This window comes from Corvus moneduloides, chromosome 4 (assembly GCF_009650955.1).
Source record: "Corvus moneduloides isolate bCorMon1 chromosome 4, bCorMon1.pri, whole genome shotgun sequence".
NCBI classification, from domain to species: domain Eukaryota; kingdom Metazoa; phylum Chordata; class Aves; order Passeriformes; family Corvidae; genus Corvus; species Corvus moneduloides.
The window spans coordinates 2,802,798-2,825,345 of NC_045479.1; the positions used below are offsets into that span (position 1 = coordinate 2,802,798).

Below are 22,548 nucleotides of genomic sequence, written 5' to 3' on the forward strand. Positions count from 1 at the left end.
AAATAACACCACTGTCCTCAGATGGTTACAAAAGTCTGAATTTAATAAATTATTATCCTGAGAATGAACATAAATTAGGATCATCTCCATTTCTCCTAGATGTTCTGATCAAGCATGTAAGAAAAATCAGTAGGATTTTACTTAGCAATGGAAATACATTGCTATGACTGAATTTGTAAATTCAGTAGTAAGCTTGACTTTTGGCTGGCATCTTTTTCAAGAACCACTTTTGGTCCATGTTCAAAAGGAGTTTAGTGACATCACGTCTTTAAAGCTTGGGACTTGTGCATTTTCAAGGCCTAGATAAATTCATTATCATTTGAGAAAGCCAAATTCTGAATTTAGTATTCAGACTTCTTTACTTAACCTGTGCAAAAGAGATGTTACTGAACCATAAATGATGAATTTAAAATCCTTTTTGTGGGAAGGATCCTCAGTTAGTGTGGGGAAAAAAAGCTGTCACCTAAATAATTTACTGCTCCAACCTTTTCAAGATGGAGCACTAGCAAGAATAGCAAAAAAGCCAGCTCAGTGTTCTTCAAGATCAGAATTAAATAGTTCTCTTGTGTGTACATGAAGTGCAATACCCCATAGTTTCTCCAAACACTTCAGATTGACATTTGCCAATTACAGGTTCCTTTTAGGTTTTAGAGGCTTCCATGGAAATTCCCTCTCCTCTCCTCTCCTCTCCTCTCCTCTCCTCTCCTCTCCTCTCCTCTCCTCTCCTCTCCTCTCCTCTCCTCTCCTCTCCTCTCCTCTCCTCTCCTCTCCTCTCCTCTCCTCTCCTCTCCTCTCCTCTCCTCTCCTCTCCTCTCCTCTCCTCTCCTCTCCTCTCCTCTCCTCTCCTCTCCTCTCCTCTCCTCTCCTCTCCTCTCCTCTCCTCTCCTCTCCTCTCCTCTCCTCTCCTCTCCTCTCCTCTCCTCTCCTCTCCTCTCCTCTCCTCTCCTCCTTCCTTCTTTTAGAAGGTTTTGAGCCATACCTTGGTCAGCTGACATGACTGTGTGTCTGGAAGGAGGTTAAAATGAGGAACAAACCCATTCTTCGGTGGTTCCTTGGAGCACCTTGCAATGATGTCTCCTGCCATTGTAATTCTAAGTGAAAATCACACAGAGGACCAGAAGAGAAAAGTGGAGGATCACTGAACATTTCTTCTCTCTGCTTTTTCCTAACACTTGCTTGGCCTGAAAAACAAACCCCAGAAAATGTCAGGAAAAACTGGTTTTTTATTTTTTTCCCTCAGTCATATATTCACACTTCCAGCTGACTGTATTGATATTGTTAATTCCCTGCAATTCCTGTATTCTGTAACATCTCAACACACAATTCTTCCTCTACATGTGGAGGAAAGGAAAGAGAAGACTTTTGGTCTGTTTCTTTCTTTCATACACACCTTATCCCATGAGAAACTGAGGCTGCCCTTAAGGTTCACCAATCTATTCTACCTCCTTCCCAAGCAGATGTTTTGCCACCAAAGCAGCAGACTTGGTACAGTTCTTTCCTCCCAGTCTTGGCCATCATAGTGCTTCTAAAGAGACTTCATGAACTTGCTCTAATATGCACTGGAATATCAGGTCCTTTGAGTCAGTTCCCACATTAAATGAGATTTGACATCTCTGGCTGGCGCCAGACATCCCTGCTGGTTGCACCAGCACTCCTGGCGATATGCTGATAGAAAGTGATGGAATGAAGTGTCTTATGCAGCAATTTGTGGATGAACTTAGAAAATATTAGGATGCTAGAAGAGATAAGGTTTTACTTACCCTGCTGTGTCCTTCCTCTCTAAGAAGTTTAATAGCTATTGAAAGAAGCATGTAAGCATCCAATGTAACACAGAAAAGAATGTACACACATCGATGCTTTGATGAAAGTTTGTTCCTCAATTATTTTGCATTGCAGTGCATTGAACTGCCTTACACTGCTGACAGGATATACATATCAGATAGTTAGGAATTTTTTATTGTTTGCAGGTTTCCTGTCACAAATTTGGATGATGTGTGATTAACTGAAAGTGAAGTGGCAACTACTGTGATTTTACAAGTTGTCTTTAATGCTTACCACACAGCTGCAAGATCAATTATTGTATTGTGATGGTTTAGAAGTATTTCTGGCCAGGATTGCCAAGGCTTCCCCGTGGTTGTTAAACCTGTGGTGTCCAAAGAAAAGAACCTGTTTAATTATCTCCTTGAGAAAGATTAATAGAAGGTCTTCAGTACAACTTTATGGGTTATGGACATTTTAAATCCTTCTATTATGGGGAAAACCAGCTAACCCCATAAGCCAGGACTCTTTCTTCACACTTTTCTTCACCTTTATCTACTCAGTATACAAACAAGCTTTCTCTACACAGTGAGTGTTTTCACAGAGAAATTCAAGATCAAGCCTGCTTTAGCATATCTAATTCTGTTGCTTCAGTTATGAGATTAATTCCTATTTGTTTTGACCTACAAGTTACATATGCAAATCTCTTGACCAAGTCTTTGCATCAGAAATAGCTTTGCTTCTTAGCAAGTCAAAACTTTTCTAGTCACTCTTTTGCCTTTCAATCAATCTATGGCATCTATTCTTTACCAAAATAAGAAGAAAGATGCGAGAATGTGGCATGTCTTGGTGATGACCCTCAAAAATAAAAAAATCAGTATTGTTTCTCATAAAATTTCTGGATTCTCTAGGCTGTAGTGAGTACTTACAGAAGACTCATCTGATTCCTACACTATTTTTAGGCATTGTGCTCTTCTTGAGGGAACATGGTTTTCCCAGAAATGTAATAAACATGTGACAGTCTTTATCTGTTGTTAATAACTTCCTTGCAGTGTAAAGCAACTTCAGAAGCTAACTAAAACCAAGACATTGCCATATTGTATATCATCACCCAGGTAGGTCTTGGGTCATTGGTTTATTTGGTGTATAAAAATCAGATCCTTCATTTGGCAAGGTGTCTTCTTGGAACATTGAACTGTGGTAAGGAATCTGTGCATGAGGACTCTGAGCATGCTGTATTAATATTCTGGCCAACTTGTAACCATTTTCTCTGTAATCATCCTTTCGATTCCTTTCCAATCCATCCAGAGGTTTAGTTGCCTGTGTAGAATATCATCTCAGATACAGCACAGCTGTTTATCCTTGGACCAGACTTACCTTAAGTCTACTACAGAGCACAATACAGAAGTGGAATTTTCAGGGTAGGGTGCTTCTCACTGGGTACATGTGTTGTATGAAAACTTGTTATGAGGTAGCTAAAATGGTGCTCCTGATATAACTAATACCTGTTTACTTAGAGCTCAGATATTGCTGGTAGTATTGATTTAAAGTATCTTGATAACTGTGACTTATAAGGCTGCCACAAAGACATCCATTCACAATTTACTAAGTGTGATTCTCTTGAATTGTTAAAGAAATCTGGTGTTGAGTTTTTTTAGCAGTTGTACTTAACAAATCTTGTCATTGTCTCAAAACCTGTTCCTGTGTTAGACTTCACAGGAGGTGTTGTATCTTCACCCTATATCAGTACTTAAGACAGCAGTATAATTCTTGAAATAGAATATTATGTAAAACTCAGAAGAGATTTTAACCTTGTTACTTAGCATGATTTTCAGGATTTGATATTCCCCTAACTAAGCACCTACAGCTGATCAGGAGAGAAGAAGGGAGAACAACAAGCTAAATTTAAATAGGAGAAGCTATTTTTTTTTAAAATCTTATGTCTCAAATCCAGGGTTTATTCCCTACATTTCTCGGGACTGAATTTTTACATTAATTGCAGCGGTCAATAGGTGGGTTTGCCTGATCCAAAGTGCTTGTGATTTTTGTCTTGGAAACTTGGCATTACTTCAGCTGCTTTGTGTTTTACATCACATTAACCAGAATGTACCAGAAAAAAATTTTTGTTCATTTAATTATGTTAATATTTGTTCCAGTTGATTGTACTTGGAGGCTTTTGCTTATGCCAGCCTTGAAGTCCCACCATGCTCTAGGGAAGATCTATTATGTTTTACATATTTAAATTTTTTAGTATGCTTACAGTTTATATAAAGTAAACAGCAAATGTATTTTTAACATATTTTGCCTCCCATAATAAAACCAGAAAGGAGAAGTTATAGTGAATGCTCAGACCTTCAGCTCATTAAAAGACTTTTCAGGTCTCTTAGAAGACTTGGATGTTTAGAGAAAAAGTTGTCACATGTTCAGTAGTGCTGATGACCAACTGAAGAACTCAGATTTCACAGAGTCACTGATTTTGTAACCATGCCTTTGTTATAAGTTTTTTTGAAGGTGTTTGAAGTTCAGACAAAATCCTTGGTGTGCTATTTTTTCAGTCCATGTTTCGCTTTCAATGATTTGGGGTAACTATTATTGGAATTTGCTTCTGGCCAAAAAATAGCAAATTTTCATATTGCTGGAGTATTTCCTGTAACTGTTTCTAAAAAAAGACATGATTTTAAAATCTTAAAAAAATCTTTAAAAAAAACCCCAACACTAAAAAATTTCTCCTACCTCCAGGTGTTTACGTTTTTGCTAACAGCTCGTAAACAGAATTTTAGAAATGGACTTAAAAGATCATGACCCATTTTTATATCATCACACACACACACTATGGTGTACTGGGTTCAGTTTGTAACCGGGCAGAAACACCAATTTAGTGTAGTGGTTTGGTCCAAAATACTCATTACTGTTTATCTTCTGTGAGATAAGAATTAGGAGAAACGCAAAGCAGGCACCAACCTTGAAAGAATATAAAGAAGTTTATTAACAGACCTAAAAGAAGAAAAAAAAAAATTATACCACCTTCAGAACTCTCCTCCTCCCCCCACCTTCCTCCCTTCTCCCACTGACAATGTAAAAAGACAGCCCTTGAGATGTTCAGTCTGTTTACCACTGCCATAATAACCTTGTTCAGTCCATTTAGGAAGAGGAGTCTCTTGCTCATGCTATGAAAACATTATCACAGCGAGCCAGCCGCCCACTTCCAAATAACTTTGTTCAGTCCATTTAGGAAGAGGAATCTCTCTGCTCGCATGTGAGTCCCTTCCCCCGACTTGCAGCTTTTCCCACAACTGCTTTCGAGGGTCCACTCTTGAAGTTTTTTGGGGTACAATTTTAAGGTTGAGCCATTCAGAAACAAGAACAGAGGCCCTTCTCCTTCCCTGGGAGCAAAGGGTCTTCCTCATCTTCATCTTTAGGACTATCTCTGGGAGCATCTCTAGGAACTGAGGTTTTCTCCTTTCCCATTTGGAGCAAAAGTCCTCATCGCTTCCATCTCTCCCTGTTCAAACTTCTCATGAAATTACAGCTGCGTCAGCCTATCTCAGTGCAGGTGCTTCTGCTCACGAGTTGAACACTCCACCCCCCATATCTTCATGGAATTACAACGGGATACTCTGATATACCATAGCTTCACAACAGAATTTCAGCTTTAAGCATCTCCTCTTTCTCTTCCCTCAGGTTTTCAGCTCTTCACAGCACTAAAAGGGTTAATCTCACCTAGGCCTTGCAGCTGGAATGTGGCTTATGGCAGCGGGGGGGGGGCGGGGGGGAAGCCGAGCCGCTACAGCTGCACACAGCAGGGCTGTGGGGGCGTTCCGTGGGTGGAACAGGTCCATCGGCTCCAGGATGGCCGTGGCCCAGCCCAGCCTGGCCCAAGCAGGGCCTGGGCTGAGCCCACTGACCCCCACACGGGGCCCGCCACCACCTGTCCTAGCACGGAAACGAGACAGACCTGTGGGGGGGGTGTTGTCTATTCTTAAGTGTGGATCACAGAGGCGGTCACAATTTTAAGTGGCTTAAAGAACTGTCCATATTCAAACTGGCCAGCTGATAGGTTCTGTCAGGTCATGGGGGAAGCTGTAAGCACCCCTTTGCGAGAACATCACTTCCGGGACTATGCTTGCTAACCCATGACATATGGTCTTTTCTTACTTACAGAAGTTTGCATATAGGAGGCAGTAATGTAACCTTAGAAAGTTTTTCCTTCCCTTGTATATCAGGTCTGGGGTTTTTTTTTTCCATTTGTAAAATAAGTCTTTCTGTGAATAACAAAATACAAGATCAAAAGTGGGTGGAATTGATTTTAAATATTGGGAAATGTGAACACTTAAAGGCTAATTCAGAACTCTTAAAAAATAGGAGTAACATTAATCATATTAAAACTCTTCTAAAAATATCACAGGAATAAAAAAACGAGTGCATCAATAAGAGATGAAGGAAATGTTAAAGGGCATCCTTATTCTGAGTTCCAGTGAAGAGAGACTAATCAAACCTTCCACCAACATGGCAGTGATAGATATTGGGCATAGGATGCCTCATCCCACTGGCACCCTGGCAAGCTACCAATATGAGATCTGAAGCAATGAGGGGATTATGAGCAATGGAAATAAATGGAATGTCTCTATCCTTGCCGATGGCTGTAGTTTCCATTACAAAATTTTGGGTTTATACGTTTCCATCATCCATATGTTTCATATTTACTTAATGGATACCTTAAAATACAGCATTTCAGTTACATTTCATTTATTGTGAACTTAGTTGCTCCCAGTTCCTGCCACACTCCCAGTAGTGTAATCTTCCTTTTCACTAGGGCATAGGAAATTTAAGGAATATTTTTGTGGATCACTTTATTCAAGAGCGATAGTAAGTCCTGTTACTCACTGGCAGCTCCTGTGTACAGATGTAAAGTTGAATGTCTGCTACATAATAGCAGCACCCCTATTAATATTATTTCATAAATCTAAGTGAAATATGTACTCATAGGATTCTGTTGCATAGATGAAAGCCATGTTATTAGAATTGATATAATTCAATGATGTTTTTTCCCCACTACATTATGTAGTAGGGCAGTTGATACATGCCCATTTAAAAATAGGGAAACTGCTTAGGCAAAATCACCTGACTGTTGTTTCCCTGGCCAGGTAAGATCAGCATAAGGATCTACTGTAAAATAACGCAAGCTATAAACAAAAGTTTTAATCTGGCACACATGACAGATGTGCACATAGGCACTAATCTAATAACAAATGTCCTGCAGCCTCAGTGATAGATCAAAACATTGCAAATTAATATCAGACACAAGTCTTCAATTGTGTATATGTATATTTAAGTACATTTAGGCATAGTAAAAATATATACCTTTTATGTTTTGCTTGGCTATCACCTTTGACTCTTCCTACTTTTATCTTTTCATAGTTTCAGCATCTGCGTATCTGTGGTGGAGAGCCTTTTTTCCTGTCATGGGGTTAGATAGTCACGTTCTGTTGTGTACTTTGATCCCCAGATTCTCTTTGGTTTATTTGGCTTTGGCTTCTGCCTTACTTGTATCTATCTTTGCTTCATTTTTTTAGCTCACTTTATTATACTTAATAAACAACTTTGGACATGGGTTAAATAACACCAAGACATGAAAACCTACATAATTCTAGTTACTATTGTTTAACCTCTTTCCTATAGGCATTAAAATTCAAAGTTCTGATAAAAAACAAAAAAGCTGGAACAATTGAGGAAAGCATGCTCAGGATGTACGATGACGATACTGGTGAGACAGAGGAACTGTCTGACTCTGAATTTCTGTCTGAGGACGAAGACACAGATGACACGTTACCTCTTCACCGATCAAAGAGTTCCACCAAAAGAAGAGCAGATGGTAGATCTTCAGCCCCACCTCAAAAAAAACCAAAGGTAACTTTTGCCTCAATTGAATATAGAGAATTATCCGTTAATATAGATATTAAAAAAAAAAAAAAGGCTATATGTTCTTAAAATAGAGACTAAATTTAAAAGATAAACTTTAAAATTAGTACATTCAGTGCATTTGGAAATTACATGTTTCAGCTCAAGGTTTCAGAGTTTTCCTATTGTTATAAGAAAAGCCAGACTGGACCACATTTTAGTATCCAACTAAAAAGCAACCCCTCCCTGTGCTCTCATCTTGAACTTCAACTGCATTTTCCTCTTTCAAGGCTTGTGCTTGTCCCAAGTGCTCAGCACAACAGCAGATTTAAGAAGAAGTTACCTAAGTGTTTTGTTTGTCCCATGGCCCTCCTGGAATTATGTATAGAGAACACTTATAGCAGCTCCTGATGACAACAAACACAGTAAACTATTTCTTCCCCAAGTCCACCAGTCTGTTTTTGAGATAGATAGATAGGTAGATAGATAGATAGATTCCCCTATTTTCTTCTGTTCTGGATTTTTTGCATTAAATTAGGCGCACATTCCTGGTTGTGCTGAAACATTTTTCAGCACCTAGAATCGAAAAGGTATTTTTACACTTATCATGAAGACACTTAACATTAAATATTATTTCTGAGAGTGTAAAAATTGGGTGTAATCTCCTTTTTTAGAATTCAAATTAAACTTACACCTTTTTTTAACCAAGTATAATTCTCTACCATGGAAAATCTGTTGCTTCATCAGGGTTCAAACAGCTTTGTTCAAGTTTTTTAAGATGTATCCATTCACTGTTGCACATCATGCTCTGATTACCTGAACATGGCTAAACTGGCAATGCTCCTCAGAGCCCAGAGTTGTTGCTGAGAGGCAGTGTCTCTTTTCTTTGTATGATTTGATGGTCAAGGTCTTTGCTTCTTTCTCTTTCCATCTGACATGGAGAGATAGTAAGGAAAAATTCTGAGGAAGGAAGGAGTTTTCTTTGAAGAGGAAAGGCCAACTTTCTAGATAATAGGTTTCAAGTATATTTGTAGGATCATGTTACAGACCAGAATGTATTCCACATACTCTTAACAGCAGCAACAAAAAGTATCTGCTCATGTTTCACAGGCAGAAGAGAAAGTGGTTTCCAGGGTCCCGCTCTGCTGGAGTATTTTTCTTGATGTCCAACTATACAGGTTTATGGAAGGCAGGAAGAACATGAGAATCCACAGCCAAGACACCCCAGTGATGCTGCTGGCTTTGCCTGTGTCAGTGCCTGCCTCCAGAGAGTTGTATTTTTCAGGATTTCCATGGCAGTGGACTCCTGTTGCTCCTCATGGGACATAGCCCCAGAATAATTAATGCACTTGAACTTTGCATAGTTTAAGATCCACGAGCAGGCAATCTCTATTATTTTGTCAGATGAGAATTTGCCTTCGAAAGCTTTAATGGAATGTAAACATGATTAGCATCATCAGCTCTCTGCTGGCTACTGCCCCTGGTTAGCTCACAAGTTATGCTATGAAAAATGGTCATGTAGTGCCTCACTGTAAGAGAGAAGACCCTGGTAAAACTTCAGTCACTTTTGCTTGTTTTGGTAATGGAACAAGACTAAATTAAGATTTTGGTGAGAGAAATTTTTGCCTTAATCAAGAAGAAAAGAGTTTTCCTAACTTCAGAGCAATGCTTAGAGGAATATTGACTAATTTGTTTGGCATAGTATAATACTCTCCTGTTATTCTACATTTTATAGTTGAGTTTATGCTGCTGATCTTTTCTAATACTTTATGTCTTTATGAATAGAAAGTTGGAGGTATATTTTTAATGAGTAATATTAAAAACCATGAAAAATTATGTTATTTTACAAACAAGTCTTAGAAGCAGGAAAACTGTGAAGCTATCCAGAAGAACATTCTGCTAGGAAGCACCGATAGCATCTCTCCACTCACCCCACGATTGCCATGATAAACATGGACACAAAAAACTTATGTTTCTTTCAGTGGATCAAATCTTAATATTAAAGGTCATATTTATTAAATTCATTAACTGTAACATATTTTCTCAGGCTTTATGCATCCAAAATGATTGTTTCTCTGAATTATTAATATTAATAATAATGAAATATGCATTATTATGACTTTTTTATTCCATTATTCATCTGATGATTATTAGGTGAAGAGGGGAAAGATTGCCCTTGCATTATCAGACCTTGTGGTTTATACCAAATCTCAGAAGTTTGTGAGCTTTGAGCATTCCCTGATGAATCAGCAGTGCTATGAAAATAATTCAATTGGAGAGGCTCAAGCACGAAAACTTGTAAGACATTCAGGTAATTTCTTTTGAGTTAATCAGTTAAAAGTTGCATTGTTGCTATGGTTCACTGCTTAGGCATTGGAAGAGTTAAAATTTTGTCTGATTTTATTTGGTTCTTCATATAACACTGCTTTAGAAATGTCTTTTGCATAGCATTTTTTTATTTCTGTTGGTTTTGTAAGGAAAATTGAAATTCAACTTTGTTTTAATTCTGTGTATTTTTATAAGAACAAATATTAACACAGTCTCCAAAATGTATGTCTGCCTTTTGATTCATTGTTTTCTGCATCAAATAATTTAGAAGTTACCGTCAGTAGTCGAAAACGTGTGGAATAAATTTCAGCCCCCCACCATATCTGGGCTGAGAACTCAGTGGAGTTGGCTTGGCAGTCGCCTAGCTTTGGTGACAACTGCAGATAAGAGAGTCCTCATTAATGGCGTGGATAAACCCTAGAGCAGGCAGTTTGCTCCACTGGACCAGACCTTTCATCCCAGCCAAGCTGGATTATTCAAAACTCATTCTGTGTTGGAGCATCTCCATTTGGTGCAGCCAGTGCAGTGCAGCCTCTGCTGTTGTAGCTCCAGCTGCCTGCTGAGAGCCCTGAGGGAGTGTAAAGAGCAGAGATCACTGACCATGACAATGGCAATGGAGTCTGCCACATGCCCATTCACTCGGGGCCAGCCCAGCTGCCACCCACTGCTTTGTGGAGGTGATTCGGTGGCTGGTGAGGCAAATGATGCTGAACGGCATCAAAACAAATAGGAACTTGCCAGCCATTCAAGACAGTCCTCTCTGGTTCCTCTAGCAATCTAGGCAAGATAAAAGTAGTTCTATAACCCCTCCTCACCACCCCCCCCCCCCCCCCCCCCAAAAAAAAAGCCCCACCTCCAAACAACAAAGCAAACCAAAATCAATGAAACAAAAACCCTAGCCAAACAAAAAATGAGAGGAGAACGGAATAGATCAGAGAGATGACCCTGGAAATGTAGATTCTTGGTTAATTGCTAAAAAGGAATCATGTAGATAGAAGTCATCTGAAGTTTCCCACATCTGTATCATTTATGTCTACATATGAGAGAGGAGGGAACACTGCCAGCAGAAGGAAAAACAACGTACATGAACAGTTAACATCTTCTGAGGCTTATAAAGGAACAATTTAAGTGGCTTTTGAAAATGTGCTTTTCCCTGGCCTTAATATTATTTAGTCATTTTATTTAAACTTCAAGACAAGATCATCTAGGGATATATTTTTTTTTTTTTCATTTTGAGCTATTATAGAATGAGGGGGTTTTTGTGCAGTTTCCTGTTCTGTGTCTTAGTTTCCCGTGAGAACACAGTGGGCTTTAGTGTAGAAATCGTATGTTTACCCTGCAAAAAGGTGAAGAAACAAAATATTTCAGTGAAGGAATGATTTTTCATTAATGCACTTACAAAAGTCTGCACTATATACAGAAATACTATCAGATTCAAACACACAAAAATTTTAAGGTTTCTAAATAGGATTTTAGGAATACTGCAGAGTGGTCCATATATTGATGTTAAAATAGAATACATTGACATAATTGTGTAAAAAAATTGCTGGATCAAATTTTTGTATTTTTATTATTTATTCAAATAGGAGCTCTTGAACAATAAATGTTTTCTTATGAAGATTTTATCCTTCTGTTTATCAGCTAAAGATTTTATTTCACATACTACAAGATTTATTACAAGAATTTACCCCAAGGGAACAAGAATGAGCTCTTCAAATTATAATCCTCAAGAGTTCTGGAACGTGGGGTGTCAAATGGGTATGTATGTTTGCAGAGACTATTGCATTCTAGCCTTTACAGATACAAGAGGTTTTTGCTTCCTATAGTGTTTTGGTGTTACGTAGGTTACATATTTCCCCCCAGTGGCATTATTTTAATTATTTTGTTATATAAACATTTCCTTCAGCCCACATATCCTGTCAGTTTTTTATCCCTAGTAATTGCAAATATCACTTTGCATTAAATAGCTGTCTCTTATCCCAAATATCCCATTTACTATATTTTATTAATTTCTTTAAACTACCTTTTAGAATTGGATGTTAAGAAAAACACTAATAACAATTCAGCATTTTTAAGCTTCCATTACACAGCAATGGAAGTTTCTCCTGAAGGATTTGTGGGTTTTCAATGGCTCTCTGTGACTTGAGTGGCACAAGTGCAGGAGATGTGAGCACAACTATTGATAGTGGTGCCAAGAATTCCCAAAACAGGATATGCTGTGCAATGAAGCACTCAAACATTCCTGGTCAGCACAAAACCCAGGTACAGCTGGGAGCTTCTGGGAGCCTCCAGGGTTTATACAGATGCAACATGCGTTTAGCATCTTAATTTCTGGAACAAAACATATCAGTTTCATGGGCAATGAAATAACAATAATTTCTGCTTCTCTTTATTTAAAGCTTGAATTTGAATTTGTTAAAAATAAGCATGACTTCTGTACCCAGCAGACTTTGAAAAACCTCTCACCTGTAAGCATTCTGTCCTTTTTAATGGCTTTAGAGACAATTTTGCCTTCATCTGTTTGTTCTTCAGTTTAAAAGATTCTCAGTTACAGACTATTTTTCTATGTCTGCCTGCTACATCTTCTTCAGCCCTAGGTAAAGTCGAGCAGAATATTTTTTGTATCCACATATATATTCTGTCTTTTATTCTGAGTCTTTGCCAAGGCCACCTGAGGGAGACTGTGGGGTGAGCAGGGCACTTTGCCATAGGCTCCCAGTTTTGAGAGGTGAAAGGTATGGACTCACCTTGTTATGTTAAAATACACACTCATCCAAGGACAGGCACAGATTTCACTCTGCCTGTAGGGCCCTAAAGTTTACGTCGCCCTTGTTCCAGGCTTCCTTTTCCACTTGTTTCCTTTCTTAGCTCCCCATATATCTTCTGTGACAAGTTACTTTCTCCATCCTGACTTATACCGGGGTAGAGATTTACATAACTACACAAGGAGCACAAAAATTACTAGTTAGTATAAATTTTACTTGTTTCTGTGTCCTTATAAATGCTTACTTGCAGTGCAGATTCGGACTTGGTCTGGGCTATCCAAGTATCTCCTCATTAGTACACTGTGTGAAATTGGTTTGATTATATTCTGTCCTTGTGGTTCATCCACACTAAGTGTGATGTCTGTATTACTTACCTGGGGTGCTGCCCTCTCTGCATGCTATCATTGCAATCTATACTATATATTACCATTAAAAACTAGTAAGTTTGTTTCATGCTTAGAGGAAGCACTCGCCAGAGGTCCTTAATTTAAAATTGAGTTAATCTCCCAGTCTTATCATGCTGCAATTTACTAGTTTTCTTTCTAGCCTGTAAATCTCCACACTTATCTCTGCAAAGAATATCCATTTGTTAGATCACAGACAGGACCAAAGTCCTTCAAAATTACTGCACTGACTGTTTACTCAGAGTATACTTTAATGAGAAGTCATTCTAAACATTAGTATGCAAAACATATGACTTTTAGTGCATAGGGGATTTGGGTCCCTTCCTGGAAGAATTAAAAATATGCAGGAAGTGGTTAAATCTGCCCTCTTGGTCACTTCATTTGCATCCTCACTTAAAAACCCCTCCATTTTTCACATGGGAATAGGCTAATTAAAAACAATTCTCCACATGTATTATTTCCAAGCCATGTTAGATCTATCCTTAATTCCCTAATCTGCTTTAGATAACTGTTTGGCAGAAATATAGCTGCTCTTCACAAGGCAGCTCCCAAAGTGAGTGAATCTCAGTGAATCTTCTGCTGATGTCCTTCCACTGGTCTACCACAGATTTTTTAATTTTTATATCTGTCCCATGTCTGTATAATCCACACACCCTTCCTGTCTCCCTGCCATTGCACTTTACACCCCATGCACAGAAGTAATCCCTCCAGGTCCCTTCTACCACTTCCCTAAAACTCTTCAAAGGACTCTCAGGTTTCTCTTATGTCACCTATTCCCCTTCTTAACTCCCTTCTCCTCCCCAGACCTGCAAGCTTACCTTTAAGTTCCTTTAACACCCATAACTTTTCTGGCTGGGCAAAGAAAATATATCAGGTTTTGTCCAAACCTACATATCATACTGCCTGCCAGGCCTCTGCATCATGTAATTATGAGAACTGAGTTATTCCTTCACTTCCCTCAGTGATTGACCCAAAACAGTGCTGTCTTCTGTACCTTGCCAGCAATTTTCTCTAAATTGCTTGGAACGTATTAACTTGGAGCAGCCTGGCACTCAGCTAAAGCAGGATGAAACGGTCCAACAGGCTCAAGATTTGTTGGGGCCGAGGACGAGACATGTAATTGTGTAAACCTAATTTCCAGAGGAAGGCAAGTTAAAAACCTCAGTAAAAAGTACAGAGTTTCCACAAAATAGCTTTTGGATATCCCTGTGCACTCCCTGTCCATTCTCTGAAAATCGAGACTCATAAGAACAGGAGGTTTTGTGGAAAAAGAGGTCTTATGGAGGAAAAACTCCCACTTTCTATAGTCTGTGAAAATTAGTATGCCTTCTGCATACAACTGCAGTGAGGCACTGGAAAGAACTGGTTTGGTGTATCCATATCTCCTTTTTATTTACTAAGTAAAATGAAATGTAAAGATTTATGCAGGGAAAGAAAATTCAGGACAGTTATTTAAATAAATTGATATCAGTTGTTTTATATTGACTGAGAAAAACAGAAAAAAATATGAAACAAAAGAAAGCCTTGGTGAGAATAAAAATAGAAAGACTTGAATATCCTTCTGAATACAGCATTTCCATGCAGTAGGAAGTGTTATCCATGTATCAAAGCATGCTACAGGAATGACCAAAACATGTCATAAGTTACAGGAGAAAGCCACAGTGTGGCAGGTACAGAATTTTATTCCAGAAGATCCCATATGTGCTTTTTGGAGTATGCATAAAAATTTATATGCTACTGTGAAATTTCTACTTGTATGACAGATCTCTTCTTACTGTAGGTTTTGTTTTGGCCTGTGACACTGAAATGCAGCGTGGCAATTTTGTCACATCTGTTTTGTGGCTCAATCTTGTGTGCAATAATATGACAAAATATGGTAAAAAATAATGCATTAAAAGAGTGATTAAGAGCTATCTGACTAGTTCTGATTTTAACCTCTGACGCACCCAAGGGAAAAGGAACCAACTAATTTCAATCTTGGTCTGCCTCACCTGTGCAAATCAAAATGACTCAAATCTGACCATGCTTGGGCTCTGGGTCAATAGCTGTATTATTGCTGTCTTCTACTGGCTTTAATAGTCAAAAAATGCCTCCTTAGGAAGTGAAAACTGGAGGAGTAATTTTTTTGCTATGTTGTCCCTTGAACTTCATTGATTTGCTCTTCACAAACAGTGAGGTGGTACAGTTAATTCATGTGTAGGCATCTACAAGATAGGCAGGACAATAAGATTCAATATATGAAGCTCCCCAAATGCACTCAGCTTTCCTTTGGAATGGCTCCAAAGGCTGGGAGCTGTTTTGAATGAAGGTTTCATGTTTCTTCTGCAGAAATGTGTCTGCTGCCAGGTTTGTGACAAAGCCCTTGGGCTACTCTGTAACCTGCTTCTTTTTAGGAAGTTTTTGGTGCGTGTAATAGATACTGGACTTTCACTTAAAAGCAAAGAAACATTGAAATTCCATTTTATCAGTTTTTCCAGTTGTCTTCACTGCAGACAACCAATAGAATAGTAAATAATTTATGTCAAGTCTAATAAATTTTAAAGGAGGATGGAAAAAAAATTGCAGGAACACATTGTTTCTGAAGTCCTTGCTGATCTTGTTCTACAACCTGTCCATGACTCAGACTAAAACAGGAAAGAGAAGCTGATAGTATTCACTGTTCTGCCAAGAATCACAAGTCAAGAAAATTTTAAAAACTATTTTGGAAAACTTTCAGGTGTAAAATTGGTCAAATGACAACCAAAAGACACTCAGACTTACAGTGGAGTGTAACTTTTAGACTGACACATTAAGTAGATGGCAAAAATCAGTTTAGATTTTTAGATCTGATAATTTATCAGAAATGCTTTAGGTACTTTTCCCATGAGAACGAGAGAGGATCCCTACTTGAAACCCCTTGCAGGTATACTTGGACAATGGATGACTTAATCACCTGACATCTTTTTTCCAGTAGAACTACTTGTAATTAAGTAGGAACAATGTCAGAAATTATGAACTGTATGACTGAATTCTTCACATTTCTAATGGCAGTGTCTTTAGAGCAACAGTATTAAGTTGGCCCAAAGACAATACAAAAAGACTGACTGCACAGTCTAAGCATGTTATGACAGAGAGTTATGCATTTACCCAGTTCTCAGAGGAGCAGTCCTTCTTCCTAGGGCAGAGTCCCTCATGTTGTAAGTCATTCATAAATTTTCTGTAGAATAAAAACAACCATTTCAAATGTGTAGGTGAAAAATAAAGCCAGAAATTATCATTAAGCTTAATAAAATTTGGAGTACGTAAGGGGAGGAAAGAAATACGTACAGTTTGACCAATTTTTTTTTTTGCCAGGAAAGGAGGTGAGAGTTTGTATGCAAAAATTATACTGTCCATATAGGCTTGCTCTGTATTTTAGTGGAATCAATCATTGTATACTTTATTTTTTTTTCTAGTAGACCAAGGTCCTTGTTCATAAAGTTTGGGTTGGATCTCACCTATTCACAGGTTTACTCTCTTTCAGTTTGAAACCCTTCCCCCTTGTCCTCTCATGCCCTTGTAAATGGTCTCTCTCTGTCTTTCTTGGACTTCAGAAATATTTCTGTAAATTTGGGCAGGGACGGATTGAGTGCAGCTGTGACCTGCATGTGAGAAGAAAAGCTAGACAGCCCATGCCCAGCTTGGAGTGCTGATGTGGAATGAAAGCAGTGTCCTCAAATCCAATCACATTGATCATCTCATAACCAATGGCAACATACCAGAGCATTAGGATATGGTCCTGTTTTCAATAGTATTTCCCAGGCTGTGTGGAATTCAGCTCCGATTTTGAATATCTAAGGCATAGATTTTTGTTGCATTCATCGTGAATGGCCCACTTTAAGAACATAGACAATTGGAAAGAGCTGAGAGGATGGCACCAAGGCTGATAAAAGTGTGATCTATTATATCTCTTTAGATTCAAATGAGTGAGGTAAATCATGGAGATAGGAACATTGGCACTGAGCGCCTTTTGCATAGGATATTTTTTGAAATGGAATAAAATTCATATATTTTGAGATGCATTTTTAAATGGCATAAAATGCAATTAAGTAACTCATTTTAAGAAAAATTGGTGACAAATGTGTCCTTATCCATTTTAAAATCTTCCCATTTAAATGGAGAAAATACATTAAACCTTATGGTTGTAATATAGCTAATAGAACCAGGAAGCAAGGAATAAAAAAAAAAAAGGCAATTTAAAAGTCCCACTAGGAATATTAACTGAGAGACAAGATCACAGACAAAAGATGTGCAGTTTTCCTCAACTGCCTTCAAATCATAGTCGCAGTGCTCATTTTGGTTTTAAAAACTTTTGCTTTTAGTCTATAAATCAATTATGTCTTGAATGGTGGTGCTTATGGGAGGTGCTGAATTTGAATATATAGAATGTCTTTAGTTCTGCAATTAGTTGTGGGACTGACTTCATTTAACTGCTTGCCATTCAGAGATTTGGGGTCAAAAATAGAATTCCTCTGTGTACTATGGATTGGTTCATTTTTTGGAGCTAGGCTATTTCTTAACTTCCATTTGCTGTATGAAGTTATTTACATCTGGGGCTTACTGGGACAGCCATGGCAGCTTGGGTACTTTGCAAGATGATTTGAGTATTAAACAGTCTGGTCTGAAGGGGATTTAGCCTGATGGTTCTAGGAAGACTTAAATTTATTTCAAGTGCCAGAATCACACCGAGGAATTCCTTTGCTCAGATTGTCCCCCAAGCCCACATTTTGCTGTGCTGTTTTGATTTTGATGTCAATATTAAAAGGCTTTTGGTGCTTAATGAAAGGACTGAGGAGAAAGTTTAATGTACACAGTGCTAAACTTCAGATGCCTTTACTTCCTCATGAAAACCATACATTAAGTTAATGTGCTGCTCAGATGGTTTCATTGCAAGCACTTTTGGGCTTCTTTCCAAAAGAAACTGTCAGTTTAAATCTCTCTTCATACATGCATTAAATTTATACTGTTTCATAAAACAACATTACAAAGGATGTTATTGACAGTTCTGCTCTTGAACTCAGCAAAGCTAAAATGAAATGCTGGGTAGAAATTCAGTGTTGTTTGCAGGAAGATGTTGCTAAGCCCATGCTGCTAGGCATAGCTTTTAGTTTATGATCCTTGCCATTTCTCAAGAAGTGTTAGGGCCATAACTGCACCTGATTAAAAAGAAAAACTGTGCATCAATACACCATAAAGCATTGTCCTGGGAGGCCCCAAGCAGCTATGAACCTTGCAAACAGTTTTAGTACAGGTTTGCATCTCAGAGAATATGACACAAAATCTCACATTTGCTTAATCGTGTTCAAACTTGCAATACCAAGAAACCAGTAGGTAAATTAAAACTACTGTTCCATGTGTTTTTAACTTGTTCTAAGGTCAAATTAAATTAAGTGAAAACAGTGCTGATGTTTGAAGATATGAACCCATAATAGCAGTGCCCTTCACTTGTGTTGCAAAAGTAATTTTCCTAATATGATAAAATATAAAGTATTCTCGTTTGCTTGTTGCTGTTGTTACACCAGATTTTCCTGCTCGGTCGCCTATAAAGCTTGGTAAATTTAGCAATAGTCTCATTATGTGCAATCATGTAATTTGGTTCATCATGTGGAAGCAGCTATTTGAAGCTGACTGTTCGATGTGCCTAATTCCAGTTGCACTTTTAAACCCACGCATTCTGAAAGCGTGGCCTAGGAATCACCTGTGGACTGAGAGATCCTGGCTTATCTGTAGATCAGACTTCCAGGGGCCTCAGCATTGCAGCTCTTGTAGCATCCGCTGCACAGCTTGATTCAGTGTATTAAAATATGACTAGCATCATTTAACACCAAATTTGGGACTGTTTCTGGATGATGTGTTGAGTCATAAAAAACAAATTGTGAACCACTGCCAAAACCATACCAAGAGAATACTTACCCTGTTTAAAAAAGGCAACGGTGTGCAATGGGCAATATGGATGCCCTGAAGTTTGATTTCTGTTGTTAAAGGTAAAACGAATTTCCTTCATATATTAATATAAAATCATGTCTGCATCTACATTAGTATTTAGTTCAAAGCAAGAGTGCATGTTGTGTTTCGTTGTTTTGGGGGTTTTTTGTTTGTTTGGGGATTTTCTAGACAAGGTTTCTAATCGTTCCTACTTACCGCATGTTGGTTCATGATGCAGAGCAATCTCAGCTAGCACAGATGGGATTCCTTTCAGATTAAATAGATGATGCACTCTGGGAGCACTTCATGTATTCCAGCCATTAATTGGTTTTGAGACTACGGAACCAGGCTTGAGCTCTTCAGAAGTAACCCCACTGAAAACATGTGTAGTGCAAATACCAGGTCCATTGTACCAGCTGCTTCATTCCTGTTTGTGTCGTTTGCTAAAGAATGTATTAAAAGGATCATCAAAACAGTGAAGGAACAAATAATTTTTGCAGTGAGAACAATTTTGTGTGTTTTCCACTTGAGATTAGGATTTTTGAATTGTGTCAAATGTTCATTCAATACATTCATATTATCTCACAGGAACATGTAATAAGGTCGTCTTCATGAATTATTATGAGGACTCACTTGAACTGCTGAAAGTCTTCTTTTTTCATTCCTACCGAACCATCATTTTAAGTAAATGACTTTTTATCATTCTCTGTTTAACACATGTCATAGGTTCACAAGGTCATAATTCATTGCTGATTTGACTTCTGCATTTTCTATTTTGAATGTGACAGGAAGCTCCAATGTACTGGAATAGGGGAAAATTTCATTAAATGGGTCTATTTCAGTGTTGGCTTTATCTCATGAATTACAATAACCTGTTGATGAGAAGTGTGATATTTTATTATTGGTGCTGCAGCAAACCAAAAATGTTGTGAACCGCCAAGGAAAGGAAAATCTATCAGGTGTATTCTTACAATAATCACCAGTACTGGAGGATTAATCTCCAAGAGAGTATGTGCTCACATAAATTTAAGAACACTTTTAAAATTGCTTCTACCTCTATAAGCTTATATTTGTACTGAATATTCTAACATTAAAATAATGCTTCTTGATCTTCTGGGTGGGATGTTTTTGTGATGAATTCTGCACCATAACTAAGGTTAGATACAATCCTGTGGTTTTGACTCTGCACCAGAACTTTGTTAGCGGATTTGGGGTGCAGGGTTTTGCTCGGTAGAGAAACTGGGACGTGAATTTAGTTCTTACGGAGAAAAAGGATGTCGCATTTCATATTCTCCAAGATCTAATTTAGAAAGACAAGGGTAAATACATACAGCAATGTAAAAATGATCTATAGGGTAATTCTTAAAATGTGGCGCAGTTCTAAATAGTGCACTGCTTTTGTGCACGAATAATTCATTATTGAATATCACTTAATTTAAGAGAAATAACAGGATCTTACCTATGAATTGAGAGATAGACATACCTTAAGCTCATTTGCTTTTTTTTTTTTTATTTGTTTTATAAAATGTTATCAAACCTAATTCACTAAAATCAATATTGATATAATTTTACAGTGGCCTTAAACTTTCAAACACCAGGAACACAAATGGAATTGCAAGATGGAAAATTCCTGGACAATGGTGGCTGTGGCTATGTGCTGAAACCTGATTTCTTGAGGGATCGCAATACAACATTTACACCCCAAAATGTGGGACGATACAGTAAACCAATGTCTCTGTCAATAAGGGTAAGATTACTGAGGTGTTGCTTTGTTCCATAAAAATGGGAAAACAAATGCTATGTAGTTCAGATGTAATTGTTATCTATTGGTTTTTTGTTTCTTTTTCATTTTGTTCCCATTCTTGGTTGTTGGGAACTTTAATTATATTTTCAACAAGATGGTAAAACTTTCATATGGTGTCAACTGCTGCTTGGGTACTTTCTCATCTGTAGTTAACTTATGTTTGCTAAAAATATGTAGGGGTTCAGAGCCTCTAAGAGTCTGCAAAAATACATGATTTTTCATGATGCTGTATGGAGAAATATAAATAATGAAGCTGACCAAGCTACTGGTCAATTGTGCTTGTGGAAACTGAACTCTGAAAACACAGAAGTCAAATGTGAACTTCAGGTGTTATTTCTTTCAATATCAATAATATCACGAGCACTATTGTAATGTTAATTGACAAATGGAAATGTTTAAAGGTAAGATAGGGAGCTTTATGCTTCTTTTAAGTCTCATTATCTTCCTGTGCATGTATAAAAGACTATTTATAATCCTAAAATGATATTTATAAGTGTGAAATTCAAATAAGTCTTTGAATTATTTCTGCTTCTCCCAAATTATAATGTGATTTACTTCCTAAAAATACTAGAAATACGTATCATTTACAAATGGTTAGAAAAGCCCTTTTTTTGAGGTCAAGTAGATTTATTATAATTGTTCACTAATTAGAAAACTACCTTTTTCCAATGAAAAAGTAATAATTCTGATTACACAGAATACCACTTGTATAAATGCTATTCAATTAGCATATAATTAGCGTGTAATTGCTATTTTGTTTCTTTCAGAGTAATAAATAGTGGAGATAAAACAATAGTTAGTGACAATTATAAAATACTTACATAATGCACGCACCTAATCAAGAACATTTTAGTGTCCTGACAGTAAGCATACCAATTGTGAATAGACATTGCTGAATGATTTCAAGCAGCCACTCAAATACATCAGTTATTTTAGCCCTAATTTGTATGAAGCTGGAATTAGGATGAGGAGAAACCCCAAACTGTAATGCAGGAGACAGACAAAATCATTGTCAATGTGAAGGAAGTGTCTGAGTTTGGAAGAAGCTGGAGAAGAGAGAGGCAGTGTTTTAGATTGAGGACTTTAGACTGAGACTACAGGCCGGGTAGTGCAGGCTGCAGAGAAGCAATGGCATCCCACTGGCTGAGGGCTGAGGACTGAGGGACTCATAGTCAGCAGCAAAAACCAGGAAACGGTGGCTGAAGACAAAAGGAATCGGGAGCAGAAGTCAAAGGAAAAACAGCTTCTGCTGAAAATACTACTAACCTGATGAATGGAGAAATTGCTTAACAAAGAGCAAAGATATAAAACATCTAGGGGTCAAGTCTCTTTGAATGAATGAATGAATGAATGAATGAAGAACAGAAAAATCACATAGGGCCTGATATTACTGAATTCATTATCCTTAACCTGATGTGCCACAATTCCCATCAACAAGAGGCATAGAGCCTTTGAAGCAGAAATAGAGATATTCAGGGTGCTTCACGAAGAGTTTTCTCAGCCTAACAATTTTTACAACTCTCTGTATGTCTGCTTCACCTCGGGTCTCAAAAATTGGTTGGATTTATGGATTTGGGTCAGTGTGCTTAAAAGAGCTCACTTTTTTCCCACCCCAGAGGAGACTTAGACTGGGTCTAGCAATGGGTCA

At 37.8% G+C, this 22,548-nt stretch overlaps 1 protein-coding gene across 1 annotated transcript in view; it reads left to right on the plus strand.

Annotated features, from left to right (window-relative positions):
- Positions 1 to 22,548, plus strand: part of PLCZ1 (phospholipase C zeta 1) — a 45,484-nt gene that overhangs the window by 16,447 nt on the left and 6,489 nt on the right. Inside the window, exons 7-10 of the mRNA XM_032105635.1 lie at positions 7,438 to 7,665; positions 9,811 to 9,967; positions 11,626 to 11,742; positions 20,671 to 20,843. Of these exons, the coding sequence (XP_031961526.1) occupies positions 7,438 to 7,665; positions 9,811 to 9,967; positions 11,626 to 11,742; positions 20,671 to 20,843 (675 nt within the window). The remainder of the gene's footprint in view (positions 1 to 7,437; positions 7,666 to 9,810; positions 9,968 to 11,625; positions 11,743 to 20,670; positions 20,844 to 22,548) is intronic.